This window comes from Mauremys mutica, chromosome 1 (assembly GCF_020497125.1).
Source record: "Mauremys mutica isolate MM-2020 ecotype Southern chromosome 1, ASM2049712v1, whole genome shotgun sequence".
In the NCBI taxonomy this organism is placed as follows: Eukaryota; Metazoa; Chordata; order Testudines; family Geoemydidae; genus Mauremys; species Mauremys mutica.
In genome coordinates, this window is record NC_059072.1 from 324,014,243 (window position 1) to 324,034,653 (window position 20,411).

At 41.1% G+C, this 20,411-nt stretch overlaps 1 protein-coding gene across 4 annotated transcripts in view; it reads left to right on the top strand.

Moving 5' to 3' along the window:
• The window catches only part of SKA3 (spindle and kinetochore associated complex subunit 3), a 28,102-nt gene that overhangs the window by 1,641 nt on the left and 6,050 nt on the right, over positions 1-20,411 (top strand). For 3 of the 4 annotated variants that reach the window (XM_045017659.1, XM_045017668.1, XM_045017647.1), the window contains exons 2-5: positions 6,957-7,073; positions 14,894-14,958; positions 15,483-15,648; positions 16,918-17,344. In XM_045017659.1, coding sequence (XP_044873594.1) covers positions 6,971-7,073; positions 14,894-14,958; positions 15,483-15,648; positions 16,918-17,344 — 761 coding nt within the window. In that variant the 5' untranslated portion in view covers positions 6,957-6,970. The remainder of the gene's footprint in view (positions 1-6,956; positions 7,074-14,893; positions 14,959-15,482; positions 15,649-16,917; positions 17,345-20,411) is intronic. The other variant, XM_045017654.1, reaches the window with a different exon arrangement.

Below are 20,411 nucleotides of genomic sequence, written 5' to 3' on the forward strand. Positions count from 1 at the left end.
GAGAACCGTATGGTGACTTGCCTGCCTGGTGCGAAGGTTGCGGATCTCTCGAGGCATCTAGACAGACTTATGTGTAGTGCTGGGGAGGAGCCGGTGGTTGTGGTACATGTAGGTACCAATGCCATAGGGAAGGGTAGGAGAGATGTCCTGGAAGCCAAATTTAGGCTGCTAGGGAAGAGACTGAAATCCAGGACCTCTATGGTGGCATTTTCAGAAATGCTCCCAGTTCCATGCGCAGGGCCAGGTAGGCAGGCAGAGCTTCAGAGTCTCAATGCGTGGATGAGACGATGGTGTAGAGAGGAGGGGTTCACGTTCATTAGGAACTGGGGAAACGTCTGGGATGGGAGGAGCCTATACAGGAGAGATGGGCTCCACCTAAACCAAAGTGGAACCAGACTGCTGGCACTAAACATTAAAAAGGTTGTAGAGCAGTTTTTAAACTAGGAGATGGGGGAAAGCCGACTACTCCAGAGGAGCGTGTGGATCGGACACAGACTTCTCTTAGGGTAGAGTCTGATGAGAATCTCCAGGTTATAGTCAGGAGCAGAGGAATGAGAAATAGAATGTAAGGGCCGGATCAGATGATGAGCAGTCACATAAAAAAGAATCTGGCACATCAGAAAAAGGCAGGCTAATAAACAGGGACAAGTTTTTAAAGTGCTTGTACACAAATGCCAGAAGTCTAAATAATAAGATGGGTGAACTAGAGTGCCTTGTGATAAAGGAGGATATAGATATAATAGGCATCACAGAAACCTGGTGGACTGAGAGCAATCAATGGGACACAATCATTCCGGGGTACAAAATATATCGGAAGGACAGAACAGGCCGTGCAGGGGGAGGAGTGGCACTATATGTTAAAGAAAGTGTAGATTCAAATGAAGTAAAAATCTTAAGTGAATCCACAGGTTCCATAGAGTCTCTATGGATAGAAATTTCATGCTCTAGTAAAAATATAACAGTAGGGATCTATTATCGACCACCTGACCAGGACAGTATTAGTGATGATGAAATGCTAAGGGAAATTAGAGAGGCTATCAAAATTAAGAACCCAATAATAGTGGGGGATTTCAATTATCCCCATATTGACTGGGAACATTTCACTTCAGGACGAAATGCAGAGATAAAATTTCTCGATACTTTAAATGACTGCTTCATGGAGCAGCTGGTACGAGAACCCACAAGGGGAGAGGCGACTCTAGATTTAATCCTGAGTGGAGCGCAGGAGCTGGTCCAAGAGGTAACTGTAGCAGGACCGCTTGGAAATAGTGACCATAATACAATAGCATTCAACATCCCTGTGGTGGGAAGAACATCTCAACTGCCCAACACTGTGGCCTTTAATTTCAAAAGGGGGAACTATACAAAAATGAGGGGGTTAGTTAGACAAAAGTTAAAAGGTACAGTGACGAAAGTGAAATCCCTGCAAGTTGCATGGGCCCTTTTTAAAGACACCTTAATAGAGGCCCAACTTCAATGTATACCCCAAATTAAGAAAAACAGTAAAAGAACTAAAAAAGAGCCACCGTGGCTTAACCACCATGTAAAAGAAGCAGTGAAAGATAAAAAGACTTCCTTTAAAAAGTGGAAGTCAAATCCTAGTGAGGCAAATAGAAAGGAGCACAAACACTGCCAACTTAAGTGCAAGAGTGTAATAAGAAAAGCCAAAGAGGAGTTTGAAGAACGGCTAGCCAAAAACTCCAAAGGTAATAACAAAATGTTTTTTAAGTACATCAGAAGCAGGAAGCCTGCTAAACAACCAGTGGGGCCCCTTGACGATGAAAATACAAAAGGAGCGCTTAAAGATGATAAAGTCATTGCGGAGAAACTAAATGGATTCTTTGCTTCAGTCTTCACGGCTGAGGATGTTAGGGAGATTCCCAAACCTGAGCTGACTTTTGTAGGTGACAAATCTGAGGAACTGTCACAGATTGAAGTATCAGTTGAGGAGGTTTTGGAATTAATTGATAAACTCAACATTAACAAGTCACCGGGACCAGATGGCATTCACCCAAGAGTTCTGAAAGAACTCAAATGTGAAGTTGCGGAACTATTAACTAAGGTTTGTAACCTGTCCTTTAAATCGGCTTCGGTACCCAATGACTGGAAGTTAGCTAATGTAACGCCAATATTTAAAAAGGGCTCTAGGGGTGATCCCGGCAATTACAGACCGGTAAGTCTAACGTCGGTACCGGGCAAATTAGTTGAAACAATAGTAAAGAATAAAATTGTCAGACATATAGAAAAACATAAACTGATGAGCAATAGTCAACATGGTTTCTGTAAAGGGAAATCGTGTCTTACTAATCTATTAGAATTCTTTGAAGGGGTCAACAAACATGTGGACAAGGGGGATCCGGTGGACATAGTATACTTAGATTTCCAGAAAGCCTTTGACAAGGTCCCTCACCAAAGGCTCTTACGTAAATTAAGCAGTCATGGGATAAAAGGGAAGGTCCTTTCATGGATTGAGAACTGGTTAAAGGACAGGGAACAAAGGGTAGGAATTAATGGTAAATTCTCAGAATGGAGAGGGGTAACTAGTGGTGTTCCCCAAGGGTCAGTCCTAGGACCAATCCTATTCAATTTATTCATAAATGATCTGGAGAAAGGGGTAAACAGTGAGGTGGCAAAGTTTGCAGATGATACTAAACTACTCAAGATAGTTAAGACCAAAGCAGATTGTGAAGAACTTCAAAAAGATCTCACAAAACTAAGTGATTGGGCAACAAAATGGCAAATGAAATTTAATGTGGATAAATGTAAAGTAATGCACATTGGAAAAAATAACCCCAACTATACATAAAACATGATGGGGGCTAATTTAGCTACAACGAGTCAGGAAAAAGATCTTGGAGTTATCGTGGATAGTTCTCTGAAGATGTCCACGCAGTGTGCAGAGGCGGTCAAAAAAGCAAACAGGATGTTAGGAATCATTAAAAAGGGGATAGAGAATAAGACTGAGAATATATTATTGCCCTTATATAAATCCATGGTACGCCCACATCTCGAATACTGTGTACAGATGTGGTCTCCTCACCTCAAAAAAGATATTCTAGCACTAGAAAAGGTTCAGAAAAGAGCAACTAAAATGATTAGGGTTTAGAGAAGGTCCCATATGAGGAAAGATTAAAGAGGCTAGGACTCTTCAGTTTGGAAAAGAGAAGACTAAGGGGGGACATGATAGAGGTATATAAAATCATGAGTGATGTTGAGAAAGTGGATAAGGAAAAGTTATTTACTTATTCCCATAATACAAGAACTAGGGGTCACCAAATGAAATTAATAGGCAGCAGGTTTAAAACAAATAAAAGGAAGTTCTTCTTCACGCAGCGCACAGTCAACTTGTGGAACTCCTTACCTGAGGAGGTTGTGAAGGCTAGGACTATAACAATGTTTAAAAGGGGACTGGATAAATTCATGGTGGCTAAGTCCATAAATGGCTATTAGCCAGGATGGGTAAGAATGGTGTCCCTAGCCTCTGTTAGTCAGAGGATGGAGATGGATGGCAGGAGAAAGATCACTTGATCATTCCCTGTTAGGTTCATTCCCTCAGGGGCACCTGGCATTGGCCACTGTCGGTAGACAGATACTGGGCTAGATGGACCTTTGGTCTGACCCGGTACGGCCTTTCTTATGTTCTTATGTTATGCCTCAGGAAGCATAACGTGTGATTATGACAATCTCTTTAAACATCTCCACTTTCTAGACAGTCTGTCAGAAAGAAACATTGGAGCTGCCGTTAGTACTGTGTGTCTTGTAACTTGAAAAACACACATGAAATGTGTCATAAATGACATCCTCATGTGTCACTTTTTCTTCTTAGCCTATGCATAACGTGCCTCAGGTGGCACGTGACTAGGATTCATCACTGAATTTGGTCCACTGGTTGACTCATTGGTTTCCCGAAGCTGGGTACTGACAGGGTGTGCGATCCATGCCCCCTCTGTGCTGCTGAACCGCTCTCAATGGCTTGACTTTAACTTGTTTAATTTACATTTAAACTAAATTCTTGCTAATTCTCATCTGGCCTATTGAACATAAGCCGAAGTCCCCTTGGTATCCCTCTGAATGAAATGTAAGGCAAGGACAATACAAAATATTTAAAGTAGCTCTCACAGAAAATGGGGAAAAAAGGTATTAGTGAGAAGGGGGGTAAAATGGCAGAGGATGCTGATGGAGGAGGTTTGGTTGGAAGTGGGAACATTATGGGGGCATTCTGCCCTCTTGAAGCTTGCCTTGCTCCTCTGCACCTTCCAAGCGGCGCCTGTCTACAGTTGCTGGGTAAACTGCAATTCGCCTGGGGAGACAGGAAGAAATTCCCCATGTGTCCCTGGCCTCCCAGCCCTGTTGTGGCAAGTCTGCAGCTTCTACAGTGGATTTCTGTGTAGGAGCACTTTGCTGTCAGAGTTCGCTGCAGCTGCAGCTTTTGCAGCTGCTCTGAGCCATCCCTGTATGCGTCTTTTTGTGTGAGAGGATCACTGGCAGCATGACCTAGAACTTCATAAGTTCACCTCAGTAGCTCAAGGTGTGCAGTTTGGTACTGTCACTGTGTTTGGTATGGGTCACCACCGAGAATACCAAACTGAGGACAGATGTCAAGAAACAGGGCAGACACAGCCCTAACTGGTGGTTTGCTTCTATAATAAGATTTCACCAAGCCAGTTAACAACAGTGACTCCTGTACCACCACACTAGTTATCAAGAAGCCAAAACAAAGTTTCCTTAGACATTCCAGCCCCTGACTTACCACCCAGACAACTGGATTTTTGTTATGAATGATTATTAAAACTAGAAATCATATATAAAGTTCTTCCAATCCCAGAGGACCAGCCACCTTCCCAGCTCAGTATATGCTTTCAGGATCTTACCAAATACCACACTGCAGCCAATTCCTTTAGTGAACTAAAGATTTATTAATAGAAAATAAGAGGGTTATTAAATGGTTAAAGGAATCATAGGATAGGTAGGTCAGGATAATAGCAGTGATGGTGATTCTGCTAGCGTGCAGTAAATCTCCCTGGATCACCCAAAAAGATTGGGGATCATCAGTGTTTTTCCAAAGCTTCCTTGTTAGAAACCACAATCTAGAGAAGTGGAGCAAGAAAGAAGACAAAACAGTGATGTCCGTCTCCTATTTTATACCCTCAGCCCATGTGCCTAGGAAGTTACTGGCAAAAAGATGGAGTCTTGGATCACATGTCCTTCATGCCTCACTGAGTCATGGGGCAACCATTGTCTGGTGCTTTCTGAAAAGTCTCCAGGAGAGGCTCACTGGGCGAGCTGAGTCTCTTCAATGGCCCATCAACACAGGGATGGCTAGTATGCATGTAAATTTGCCCTGTGGGTGTCACCCAAGAGCAAAACATACTTGATATACAAACACATAGCCCAGCGGTTCTCAAACTGTTGGTCGGAACCCCAAAGTGGGTCATGGCTTAGACTTGCTGAAGCCCAACCCTGAGGGCCTCAGCCCTAGGTAGTGGGGCTCAGGTTACAGGCCCCCCTGTGTGGGGCTGAAGCCCTTGGGCTTCAACTCCCTCCCCCCATCCCTCCACCCAGAATGGTGGGGTTTGGGCTTTGGTCCCCTCCCCACCTGGGGCAGTGGGATTCGGATGGGCTCAGGCTTCTGGCCCCCCTCCTGGGGTTGTATAATACAGGCAGCCCTCGGACTTAGGACACAATTGGTTCTTGAAAATTGCGTCATAACTTGGAACCGCAATACGCTCCATTGTGGGACCAAGCGTCATAAAGTCAAAACCAATTGTAAGTCAAATCAAGGTGTCAATTCAGAAACATTGTAAGTGCCATTCATCGTAAGTTGAATGTCTGTGAAGTCGAGGACTGCCTGTATTCATAACTTCAGATACAACGATGATACCTGGATTTAAACAGAATAATCATACTGCATATATTATAACTTTTCCATTGATCCATGACATACTTTGTACAGGATTTATTGCGATTTGTAACCATGGTGACTGTATTAGTGTAACTAGTTATATTCCTTTTTATGCAGCATCACAGGTACAAGCTAAGGGTAGGCATAGCAGGAAGCCAGCCAACTTGGTGCCACATGAGAGTACAGCACCCATCTGCCCAGTCTCAGTGTGGAAATGCACTGCTAAGTAGAACTTTATGCCAATGTGGTTGGTGATGTTATTCACCATCATGGGTGAATATGGCCAGGAGAGTGCATTTTGTTTCATGGGCGTATGCTGGAGCCCTGCACTGCGTGCAGCGACCATTCATTTGAAACTGAAACACTTTTTAGTTTTTTAGCATCCCATTTCCAACAAGCTCACAGTTTGGTACCCCCTTTCTTAGTGGATATATGGAGTTCTATACGGTTGCATCTTTCAGAGATGACCTTAAGCCACTTATATACAGTGTAGTTTGTAGCCATGTCAGTCAGTCCCAGGATATTAGAGAGGCAAGGTGCATGAGAATCATAGAATACCAGGTTGGAAGGGACTTCAGGAGGTCATCTAGTCCAACCCCCTGCTCAAAGCAGGACCAATCCCCAGACAGTTTTTTGCCCTGATCTCTAAATGGCCCCCTCAAGGATTGAACTCACAACCCTGGGTTTAGCAGGCCAATGCTCAAACCACTGAGCTATTCCTCCCTCTCCCTGAAGTAATATCTTTTATCGGATTAAATTCTGTGGGGAGAGAGACAAGCTTTCAAGCTATACAGAGCCCTTCTTCAGGACCTGAAGCTTGTCTCAGAAGTTGGTCTGATAAAAGATTGCCTCACCCACCTTGTCTCTTGAAATGACTTATGGCACTTTGTAAGAGTATGGTTGGCCTGTGGTATTCATGAGTAAAATTTCTCCTCATACCCCACTGCTGTGCTTCATGTTGTAGTTCATTAGGTCTTGGTAGTTTATGGAAGAGATGGCCTATGTAAATGTCAACTATTAAGTTGCTGATAGGTGCTTGCCTTGTCTTCTCTAGTGATTTTCTTCATCATGGAGGTGACGGGAAATTTCTTCAGCAAACTGCGGGCTTTAGCTGTCACTCTGGAGAAAGAGGCTGAGCAACTTGAACAAGCATTAAATAGAGAAGATACACGTAAGTGTGTGAGAGGCTGCACCTCAAATCTGGTACTTCACTGAAAGCTGTTAGTTTTGTGCTCTCAGCAAGAAAAACATTACAAGAGAGGTCAAAGTATTTCCATCCTGGTCTTTTGTATGGCGATGCAGATTCTAGTTTCCGATGTGATATGGATATTTGGATTTAGATGGAATGTTGAATGCTGAGATCTATAGACTTTGAAACTTTAACTTTTTTTGTCTTGCAACTATTTTTCTTAGTTGCAATTTCTTTATGTTGTGGGTTAAATCTTGAATGGTATGTTCCTAGAGTGGCCTTTTTAACATTTGATATAAAAAAAAAGGAAAATTTGTGATTATGAGTTGTGGAAACTGGCAAATTGTTTAAAAATATGATGCCTCTCTTCTAGAAGATAATAGTGATGCAGCATTACCTACACATGAAAAGTTTGCTTAAACTTATTTTGTTAACCTCGTTTGCACATATTTAAGTTGTGGGCTGCAGCACGTGTGGTGAAGCTCTCCCTTCAGCATAAAAAAACCACCCCGCGAGGGACAGAAGCAACATAACCCTGTGCACACTAGCATTTACGCCAGTGTAACTTATGTTGCTCAAGGGAGTGGAATAGTCGCACCCCTGAGCAACATAAGTTTTGCTGACATAAGCGATAGTGTAGACATAGACTGAGTTCCTGGAGGAGATGCAGTAACCCTTCACCCTTATGCATATGATACCAACTAACGCTATACTTGTATTTACCCTTCATTAAACTCAGATCACGAGTTCTCTTCCATGTAACTGCAGACTATCTCCAGAGCCCCACTACATAAGAATGGCTATACTGGGTCAGACCAAAGGTCCATCACTTTCCTGGTCAGGTGGTCGATAATAGATCCCTACTGTTATGTTCTTATTAGAGCCTGGAATTACTATCCATAGAGATTCTATGGAACATGTGGATTCATTTAAGATTTTTACTTCATTTGATTCTACATTTTCTTTCACATATAGTGCCACTCCTTTTCCCCCCGCTCCCGCATGACTTGTTCTGTCCTTCCGATATATTTTGTACCCCGAAATGATTGTGTCCCATTGATTGTCCTCACTCCACCAGGTTTCTGTGATGCCTATTATATCAATATCCTCCTTTAACGCGGGGCACTCTAGTTCACCCATCTTATTATTTAGACTTCTAGCATTTGTGTACAAGCACTTTAAAAACTTGTCACTGTTTGTTTGCCCTTTTCTGATGTGTCAGATTCTTTTTTATGTGAATGTTTCTCGTCTGATCTGGCCCATACTTTATCCTCTTCCATCCTCTCCTCCTGACTAAAACCTAGAGAATCTCTATCAATAGACTCTCCTCTAAGAGAAGTCTCTGTCTGATCCATGTGCTCCTCTGCAGCAATTGGCTTTCCCCCATCTCTTAGTTTAAAAACTGTTCTGCAGCCTTTTTAATGTTAAGTGCCAGCAGTCCGGATCCACTTTGGTTTAGGTGGAGCCCATCCTTCCTATATAGGCTCCCCCTCACCCAAAAGTTTCCCCAGTTCCTAATAAATCTAAACCTCTCCTCCCTACACCATCGTCTCATCCATGCATTGAGACTCTGAAGCTCTGCCTGCTTACCTGGTCCTGCGCGTGGAACTGGAAGCATTTCTGAGAATTCCACCATAGAGGTCCTGGATTTCAGTCTCTTCCCTAGCAGCCTAAATTTGGCCTCCAGGACGTCTCTCCTACCCTTCCCTATGTCATTGGTACCTACATGTACCTCGACCACCGGCTCCTCCCCAGCACTACACATAAGTCTACATAGATGCCTCGAGATCCGCAACCGTCGCACCAGGCAGGCGAGTCACCATACGGTTCTCTCAGTCATCACAAACCCAGCTATCTATGTTTCTAATGATCAAATCTCCTATTACTAACGCCTGCCTTTTCCTAATGACTGGAGTTCCCTCCCCCAGAGAGGTAACCTCAGTGCGAGAGGATACCCCAACATCATCTGAAAGGAGGGTCCCAACTATGGGAAGGTTTCTCTCTGCTCCTGTTGACTGCTCTGCTTCCCTGAGCCTTTCATCCTCCTCAATAGTGCAGGGGCTGTCTGACTGGAGGTGGGAGAAATCTACAGTGTCCCAGAAAGCCTCATCAACATACTTCTCTGTCTGCTTTAGCTCCTCCAGTTCCACCAGACCCGTATGCGGTCTCTGAGGACCAGGAGCTCCTTGCACCGAATGCACACATACACTACCCACCCACAGGGCAGGTAATTATACATGCTACACTGAGTGCAATAAACAGGATAGCCCCCACTCTGCTGCTGGACTTCTGCCTGCATTCTCTCCTGTAGCTACCTAGGTTAATGATAGGGGTTTTGTTTAAATCAAGTTTTGATTATAGTTTAGTTTAAAGGTTTTAAAGACTGGCAAGTGTACCTCGCCCCCTTCCCACTCCTGTTCCAAACTCCCTGTTAGTGGCCCCTATTCGCAAAGTTCACTGGTCGCTGACTCACTGCTTTATAAAGCCCCGGCCTTCCTGATAGCCCCACCCCCTAACTAAGGGTCAGCCAATGAACAGAGGCTTCTAGATTTCAAACCTTGTTTTAGAAGCTCACAGCACACAGTAACCCCCAAACATAAAGATAGTACAGACAGCCACTTACCTCAAGGGTCCCGTATTTGCTCCTCCTTCACCTGGAGAACTCCCTCTCGAAACTCCCCGTTAACGGCCCCTGTTCGCAAAGCTGTGACACAAACTACATAAGTAAATTACATTACATCCTTCCCGTGCCATTATTGGCGCACAGGGCGGAAACTAGTCTCTTCCATTCTTCTTTGTCATTTGCTGTCGCTTCCGTCTGCTCTACAGTGTCGATCAACTGTTTTGCATGTCCTTCTAAGAGTTCTTCTGAAGGTTTCTCTTGGGCAACCTTGTTTCCTCAAACCAGTTGTTTTCCACTTGACAGCTTCATGTGGGAATCTGTGCATTGGCATCCAGAGTTCTTGTCCCAAATATGTGCCGTGCTTCCTTCTGATTCTGATGGCAACAATCGGCTGGCTGGTGATTTCTCAGATCTTGTGTTCGTAATGAAGTCTTTCCACTAATGCCCAAAATCTTTTGTGGGCACTTTTTTGAATGCATCTAATTTTTCTGTCTAATGATTTGGTAGATAGCCAGCTCTCAAAGCCATACATTCACACAGAGATTATATTTGAATTGAAAATTCTCAGTTTTGTTCTGATGTAAGCTTGGAAGGATTCGATTTTTATTGCTACATGTCAGTAAATGTCATTTTCACTATACACACACAAACTGATGAAAAAATATTGCCATAGATGATAACTGAAACTTACCAATAGACAAAGTAAGAAATTCTGCTTGAGAACTTATTAGAGTTTGATTTAAAGGTATTTACTTTATATATTTTGATGTGATATTGACAATTTGTTTTAATGGTTATAGAGCTTTACATTTTTGAATCTCAACATCTGATGTAATTAAATAATTGTCTGACACCCCATATAATTTCTCACAACTGAAAATTTAAATCGAGAAAAATTAAAAATGTTTTAAAATAAACATTGATATTTCTGCTGAAATTATATAAAAAGTTCTGCTAAGCCTGTGTATTTCTTTGATTACCATACGTTTTTAAGTTTAGTAAATGCTGTGTTGCCTTTCCTATCCTTGATCTCACTTCCTTCTTGAAATCTCTGTTGGTCAATATGTTGCTGCCTACATAGGTTAACTGTTCTACTTGTTTGTTTTTGCCTTCTAGTGTGATTTTACTGCTAGATGACTGGGCTTCAAGGATGTTTGTTTTAGCATACTAATCTTGAGCCCTGCTTGGCCTGGTGTTTTTGCCAAATTGTCTATCTTTGTAACTTTTCAGAAGTGTCACTCAGTAGTGCAATATCATCAGCAAAGGGTGTTGCCAATACCATTCTTCATTATCCAGTCTATGGCAATGCCAAACAGTGGTGATAAAATGCAGCCCTGTTTTATGACAGTGTCCAAGTTGAATTACCTTCTGTGGTTGTTTACCCTTACAGAGCACTTTGCATCTTTGTACATGGCCTTGATAATGGTGACAACTTTAGCTGGGATTCCGTAGGACTGAAGCACATTCCACAATGTACGTCTGTGCAGGCTGTTCAAATGTCTTTTGAAAAATCAATTAAATTGATAATGAGGGGAGCTTCCCAGGTTAGACATTCTTCTATGATGGTCCTTAGTATAAATATCTCCTCTACAGAGGATGTCTTGGGCCTGAGTTCTTCTCTAAACTTCGCACCCACTTCCTTTCTTCCTGAGTAGTGTCACTCAGCAGAAGGCATTCCCTACAACTGAGTAATGTAACTTCTCTCCCATTTTTGCAGTCAGTAAGATCACCCTTTTGGGATATTCTGACAATGATTCCATCTTTTCACTGGTCATTAGGAGGTTTCTCTTTTTTCCCAAACCTTAATTGACCAACTGTCAGTTTTGTTACGGTGATAGTATCAAGTTTTTAGTGTTTTTGCTGTGACTTGATCATCCCTCAGTGCTTTATATTTTAGTTTCTTGATTGCAACCTGTACTTTTGACATCTCTGTTGGGCCAATGTTAATATCGAGTTGATCCAGTTTGCATGTTTCATCGAAATCTGGCACTGAAATGGGGCTTGGTCTATTGAGAACTTCTTTGAAATGTTCTGCTCATTTGTTTTTCTGGCCTACCTCAGCTGTAAGCATTTTTCCATCTTTGCTTTTTTTTTTGGCCTATTTCCTATTTTGAAATTTTCACTTGGTAAACAACTCTGTGACTTTCTATCATAGTAGCAGTTTCAGCTTCAGCTGCCAGGTCTTCAACATATCTCCATTTATCTTTCCTTGCATTGCTTTTCACTCCTTTCTTGCAATCCTCTTGTTTTTTCCAATATTTCATTGATCTCAGAATTCAGGAGTTTTCCTGTCAGTACTTTTCTTTCCTGGATGAGAGGCCACATTTCTTGACTTACCCTGTTCTTGCTCTGTCTACCCTGATACCCAACTGTGGCTGCTGCAGGTTAAATCACATTGTCTCTGGAAGTCTGAGCACTGCTCAGGTCTGTTGTCTCTCACCTTCCTCTGCCTCTGGCAGTGTCTCAAATCTGTTTCTCAGTTCAAGCAGGAATTTCTCACGGTACACTTTTGTTTTCTGTTTAAAGTTGATAATTTAGTTTGAATTTGAATTTCAGTTTAGAAATGCAAAGATTTTGGCTGCTGCTGACATCTGCTGCTTAATGTGCCCTTGAGGCTTGGACAGATGACCTGACTTTTGAACTAGTGCAGCTGTGATCATAGGCGCCGACTCCATCGGGCTGGAGCAACCATGGGGAAAAATTGGTGGGTGCTCAGCATGCACCGACAGCTCCCGCCCCCGTCCAGCTTGCCTTCGCCTCCTTCCCTGAGCATGCCGCGTGCCCGTCTGGGAGGGAGGCGGGAGAATGCAGTGCACTCAGGGAAGAGGTGGGGCTGGGGTGGGGATTTGGGGAAGGGGTCCAATGGGGCAGGGAGTGGGCGGAGTTGGAGTGGGGACTTTGGGAAAGGGATTGGAATGGGGGTGGGGAAAGGGTGGAGGGGCACGAGCAGCCACTGGCGCCGGGGAAAGTTCACACATATGGCTGTGATTGATCTAGTTTGTCATTTTGCCATCTGGTGGATTCCATGTTTCGTTGTGTATGTCCTTGTAAGGGAACTGGGTGCTTGCAAGAACTAGGTTGGACACCAAGTACAATTCTATGAGTCTTACCATTTTGACTGATGACTCCCAACCCATTTCTCTTTCCATTCCTAATTTGTCACATCCTGCTATAGCATTAAAGTCACCCATCACAAGGAGTAAGTCATGTTTTGGTATTCTGCCAATCCTCTTTGGAGGCAATTTTAAAACTCATCTTTATCGTCATTGCCATGTTCCTCTGTCAGAGCATAGCACTGTATGATTGACATTTTTAAGAATCTGGTTTGGAGTCTGGAGTATATGATGCACTGGGTTATATGTTCCCAATTGATGAGTGATTACCTTGCGTAGAATCAGCCATAATGAGCACTACTTCCTCTAATTGTTTGTTGTCACTATAACCTGAATAAATGAGATGCGGCTTCTCTTGCTTGAAGTGCTTCTTGTCCTCACCTGTCAGTCTGCTCTCGCTGATGGCCAGAATTTCGAATAGAATGTTGTCCATTTCCTTCATGATCTTTGATATTTGAAACATCATTCTCATGTTTCAGTAACAAACTTTGAAGTGTTTTCTTGCTGCCAGCATCAAACTTTTCAGGGTCCTGGTTTCCACAGACGTGGTTTCACCAGGAGCCTTCATGCAGCATGCGGGCTCAGCAGTGTTCTTTGCTGAGCAGCCATTTTTACCGGAATGATACCTTGGTTCTGTTTCTATAATCAGTGTGGGTCTTTTGAGGCTAGGTGGTTAACCTTGTGCTCAACCCTCCCCACTTTATTCATGCTTGGGATGAGCAATCACATTAAAGTTCAGCAGGCCAGCTTAACTTACAGAGTGCAGTGCAGAAATGAAGGATACTAGATTTCTCAAGTACACTTGCATCTCTTTGATCACACACTCAGGGGTCAAGGAGAGGCACTCTCAAATCCCCAGAGACTGCAGCCTCCTATGTTGCCTCATATCAAAATCGCTCTTCTTCCAAGCTGCTCCGACTAATTTCTCCACCATTCAGTACAGCTACATCTAACACAACGAACGCAGCTCGGGAGCATGCAGATAATACCAGTGGGGGCTCCAGGTGGGCAGAGTTAAGATTGCATGGGCAGGTATCTCAACTTCGTATTTCTTCGTTTTCACAAGTTTGAGTTTTGCTGAACTTGGAGTTTTGGAGGGGTATGAGATACCACCGGGCAACCTTACCTCTGCATTAATGAAGTTGTTTTTCTATTTAATCTTTGATGACAATTCAGTACCTTGTTCCATTACCTCTAATCCTTAAAGTCAGTAGGTTTTACTTACGTTTTCTGTTTCATTGTAAAACTATTGCTGCTTGTATTGTCCTTATCGATCCAGCCTGTCCTGTGCTATTTGTCTATCTATTTTCATTGCTTGCTTGCTTTATATTGTATCTCCACATTTGATTCAAGGTTTTAATTTGATTTATCAACTCATACTTTTCCTGGTCTGTACATTGCCGTGTCTTGTCACATAGCAGATGTTCCCTCTTGCTTCAGTTATTCACATTAACCTCAATTTCCAGTATAAGGGACAAAGTTTGTCTGCTTTTGACTTCTGCATGCATAAGTGGGAAACACTGGCATCTGTATGCAAGTAAACAAGTCAGAACTGGTACTAGATTCTGCTTTTTGCAGGTATAGATGTTTGTATCCATGTTTCTGCCAATCTGAGTTGAAGGTTAACCCTGATAAGAGGTGAAATTTGGCACAGGTATCCCACATTTTCACAAAACATTCTTATAGGAGTAGATTATACCTGTGGTGATACTGCTTCTATAAACAGGACTTTCTAGCATCATTCACAGGAGCAGTAATGGAGTGAACCTAAATCAATTAGTAATGGAGTGAACCTCATCAATTTCTCTCCTCTTCCCCCTGTGGCTTTGCAGCCTGTGTAATGTCAGTTGTCACGCTGATATGTGGGGCATTTGGTTTATAATATTACACTTGGTTCTTTTTTATATATTTATTTATTTGTTTGTTTTTGTTTTGTTTTTCATGTTGAATCTAATAGAAGTATATGTCTATGGTAGAAATAATTGAGATTACCGACTAACTTTATGAAAAGATATTAACCTCTGTTTTTCTTCCAAAATCGTTTTCCATTAACATGCATATTGAAGAATATGAAGATGAATCTCCAATGAGAGTTTTACATGACCTGCATTGTGAAGTCAGGACTCTAAAGGTAATGACTGACTCATCAGTTGCTTGTCAAACTATACAACAATGTATCTTTTTATTTTCCATAACTTTACAGATCATATATTAAATATTTTACAGTTCTAACTCATGAATGTTAACAACTCAGAATTTGACTTGTTTTCTTTCAGTTTGCAAGTCCTAATTATTTGTTTTCCAAACTAATTACTTTAGTAAATTCTTTGTTTATAGAGTTGCTGGCACTGAATTTATAATAAGCCAATTTGTGAAACCAAATTTAGTAAGCAAACAGATCCCAGTTTCAGGCTTTCAGATAGTGGTTAAAAATGGTAAAAAGATTTTTAAATATACAAATATTTTGTCTACTGTCTTCTCACTCTGGTATTTAAATATTGAATTCATAGATTCAATACACTCACTCCTTTGATGAAGCATACAATAAATATATTGTATACTTTATTCCCCACTGATCTTTGAACAAAACTAGGGAAGAACAAACTATTTGTAAATTAGTATTTTAAAACTCACCTCTACTTTTTTCCTTCAAAGGGTGATGTTAACGCTACCCTTGATCAGAGTCGCTCTGAAAGACAAGAAACTTATGATATCATGAAAGCCATTAAAGTACTGATGCAAAGAAATACAACAGATCTTGAAAAAATAAGAGAACTGTTCCAGAAATATGGTTATCAACCACTTGTTAAAGATAACTCAGGTAATACTACTTGAAAATATTGTAGAACCTTTGGAAGATTAAAAATATGATTTCTGATCAAACATTGCCCTAATTGTAAGCATCTCTGTATTAAAGCACAGACCAAATGTGTTAATATTATGAACTAGTTACAAAACATTATACAGGCTTAGCCAGATTTCTTTGCATTAACATGTCTAACAGTAGGTCTATCCGTAAACCCTTGAAATAGTATGCAACTTGAAATTTTTACCCTTGTTGCATGGACAAGTTAAATATCACAGTAACATGCATAACATTACACTCCCTGACCTTGTAATCTGTCTTTCATTTCAGGTGTCATTAATGTGGACCATAGTAGTATTTGTTTTACAGTAGTACCCAAAGATTTGGGGTCCCATTGTGCTGGGTGCTATAAACACATGGACAAAAAGACAAAGGTTCTAGAGTTAATAAATCCCATTTGATGTTGTTTCTAAACATAACTGTCTTGTCCTATATTGAATACTAACTGGTAATTAACAGCATGTTAAAACATGTAACGCATCTTCTTAACCCAATTTGTTATCCTAGCAGAGGCTTTGTCTACATGAGCTATTGTACTGGTTTCATTTAAATCAGTTCATACCCCTGTACTCTTATGTTGGTTTGAATGGCTTTTTTCAGTTTAGCTTAAATCAAACTGAAATAAAGCTGGTTTAAACCAAAATAAGTGTCCACCCAGCAGCTTGCACCAGTTTAATTAAATTGTATTAAAATCACAGTGTTAAACCAGTTTTGCATAGACAAAGGCCTTAGACAAAACCAAAGGATTATCTAGTTGTGTCTCTTCTTCTTTAATATTGTCTCAACTTTCCCCAGTCTACTCCTTATTGATATAAAAATCGCAGTAATACTTGAGGATTAATATAAACCCTTAAAGGTATTATATTAAATTTTAACAAAAATCAGTAAATATGTGCAATACTAAAGCATTTTCAGCAATGTCACCACTGGCACTCCTGCTACTTATACTATCAGTTGCATGGCTTTCTTTTAGTTGCTATAATTTGTAGGAATTTGCAAGTGTTGTTTTCTTGAGTGTCTTAGTTTCTGAACGTAGGATTTGGGCAATCAGTTACCTTTGCAGTGGGATCTTCTTCGTTCCTCTTGATTTTTTTACATTGTGCTTATGCACATTTTCACAGTTTTCTATTAACTCTTTGTCAGTGTCTTGTTTTCTTAGTCCATAAAACAGTTCTTAAGTGGTAACTGACATTTCTGACGTATCCTTTGTTTTTAATAAAACAGTGGAGGACAAGGAGGAAGTTAACCATGCATCTAAGGTATCTGACCAAGCTACCTCTGATCAAGAGAGAGTGGAAGATATGTCTAGCTTTCCTGCTTGTATTGGGAAAACATCTGTGCCTAAGGATCCCCTGCGTAACCCACAGCTTTCAGATTTCGGTCTTTCACAGTACGCATTCTCCAGAACTTGGGATATGATTGATGTACAACCCCAGACAAATATGCATAAAGAAGATTCAAGAAATAGAATTCCAACTCCCAAACAGACCCCATATATAGTGCCCAAAACACCAAAATGTGCATTAAAGATGGATGATTATGAGTGTTTAACTCCAAAGCTTGAACATTTTGGCATTAGTGAACATACCATGTGTTTGAATGAAGACTATACAATGGCACTTATTAATAAAAATGTTCAGACAAGAAAAAAGTAAGTAGATGTTTTTAACTTCAGACTATCCTTGTTTTCTGTAGTAGTTGCCTCTGTGATTGTACTAGTTTCTTGCAATTTTCTGATGGTAGGTGATCCTTTTTTTCATATTGATTTCCAGCTTTGTTAGTGTTGCATTTTCACACATACACACATACACACACACACACACACACAACCTCTTTGCTGTGCCAGACACTGCTGTGTTGGATATTAAAGATTTTAAATTTTCCAGTTTGAGTAGGTTCCACATGATAGAGACAGTCAGACAGTGACAATCTGAAGACCTTGGCTTTCATTAACCTCAGATTTGGGTTCAGACATTAATAAACATTGTCCTGTGCAGTAATCATTTGAGAACTGATTTAAAGCTGTTTCTTGATAATGGTGTCTAGGGGCTTGGCTACACTTACAAATTTGCAGCGCTGCAGCAGGGTGTGAAAACACACCCTCTCCAGCGCTGCAAATTGCGGCGCTGCAAAGCGCCAGTGTGGTCAAAGCCCCAGCGCTGGGAGCGCGGCTCCCAGCGCTGTCCGTTATTCCCCACAGGGAGGTGGAGTACGGACAGCGCTGGGAGAGCTTTCTCCCAGCACTGGCGCTTTGACTACACTTAGCGCTTCAAAGCGCTGCCGCGGCAGTGCTGCCACGGCAGCGCTTTGAAGTGTAAGTGTAGCCAAAGCCTGAGTTATGGATGGGGAATAAAAGGTGATTTTGGTTTTTTTATTTTTTTAAGTTAGCACTTTTAAAAGCAGTTACCAGCTGTAATGTAGTCCAGTTTGTGGTTTTTTGGAAACTAATTTTTCAGAAAACCAAAGATGGATAAAAATGTTTACAATTTTTCAATAGCCATGAACATATTGTTTTTATCAGATAGATACTCCCTTGTAGTAGCTGCAACACAAACATGGCAGCATGGAGAACTTCAAAGTCAAACTGGTATTTTTAAGAGCCTGACTTCTAAAATGGGTACACCTGGTTTTAAAAGTCAGGTCCTCATTGTCCATAGCTGAATGAAACAGAAGAAATCCACAGCATAATAAATAAATTATATTTTTAACATAATTTTGGTTGTAATAATCTAAAGTGAGGTTACTAAAATAGGTGAAGTGTTTTTTTTTTGTTTTTGTTTTTTTCACAATGTCCTTTTAAATTCTACAACTCAGTTTCTCTTAATGATTTATTTCACTTAATGAAAGAGTTAGTATATGGGGTGACAAAAAAGGGTCACCCTTGCTGTAAGGTTCTCTGCACCTTGAAGTCTTTAAACCATGATTTGAGGACTTCAATGGCTCAGACACAGGTTTGATACAGAAGTGGGTGGGTGAGATTCTGTGGCCTGCATTGTGTAGGTCAGACTAGATTATCATAATGGTCCCTTCTGACCTTAGTCTATGGTTCTATGAAAAGGGCTGATAATGAAAACTGTCACAACTTTAATTATGAAGTCAGTGTTAGTTCCATGGAACTTCTATAATTGACTCTTTATATTATCATTTAAAACTCAAATGGAAACTTTGTAATAGAATTTAACAGTAATCACAACATAGTTGTCTGTTTTTCCTTCACACTTACTGAGTAGGTGGATTTTTTTTGATCAATGTTAAAATTCAATTTTTTAAAAAAATCAAATCTCCAGACAGACATTATGCTCTTGCTATGATGCCAATGTATGTTAGAACCGGTGGCTCTAATTGCAAATACTACAAGCACAGGCAATTCAGTTATTTTGCCTTTTTCTATACATATGAAAAATTGACATGATGATTTCCCATATATATTCCATCCATTGGCTATTCTGCAGCTGCTATTTTTCTCCCCATTCTGTGGACTTGTAAAGGAACAAGTCTCAATTCATGTCTGGATCATTCTGTAAATGGCACAAACATGCCCCTTGTATTTGTATTTCATAATATTGAACTTTTAGTAATGAGAGAGCTCACTATGCTGTGACTGATATGACTTTTTTTGTGGCTGTGTTTTTTCCATGTACTGTGTTTAAAGGGATGCTAATTCAAAACCTAGTCAGTTTCAAAGACTGCATTGAAAGTAGTGTCAGCTAGTGAACCTCACTGGGTATTTAGTTTTTAATAAATCACACTTCTTTTTTGCTTCTATCTCCTATTTTTAAAAAAAAAAAAAAATCACAGCTATCATTGGCAATCTGACAACATACTTCTCTTACTTACAAACCAATTCAAAATTGTACACGGAACTATATATGGTATAAGTTGTGCTAGCCACACAAGCCCTATATTAAATCAAAGTAGATTAGCATAAAACCAGTATCCAGGACTGGAGTTAGGGCTGCACAGTGGTAGTGTTCAGAATTAAAGTAATAATATGTGGATTATGAAAGGTGAAAGTGGTTCAGCTTGAAAGGAAACTAAATAAAGTGTTTGAATGGCTGAACTTTTTATTTCCTTGCTTCTTACTGTTTGCTAACTTTGAGTTACAGTTGGTAGACTGCATATACTGTCAACAGTTTTCTTTGTGTGGTGTATGTGTGTATATATGACCACTCCCTGCTTTGTAGAGTTTAGATTACAGTAACTCCTTGCTTAACGTAGTTATGTTCTTGAAAAATGCGACTTTAAGTGAAACAATGTTAAGCGAATCCAATTTCACCATAAAAATTAATGTAAATATGGGGGGTTAGGTTCCGGGGAAATTTTTTTTGCCAGACAAGACATTATATACGGTATAAGTTTTAAACAAACAATTAAATACTGTACTCAGCAATAATGATTATGAAGCTTGGGTGAGGTGGTGGAGTCAGAGGGTGAAAGAGGATGGATCGTTCAGCTGCTCCTCTTGCTGCTGTTTCCAAAATGTGTGTGTGGGGGGGTGCTTAACCCCCAGCTCTGCCCGAGGCCTGCCCCCACTCCACCCCTTCCTCCAAGGCCCCACCCCCTCCCTCAAGCACACCACGTCCTCGCTCTTCCCTGCAAGAGCCTCCTGAATGTCGTGAAACAGCTGATTGCTGCAGGCAGGAGGTGCACCGCCTCCCTCCCTGCGCCTCCTGCCCACAGCAATCAGCTGTTTTGTGGCTCTAGGGCAGTGGTTTTCA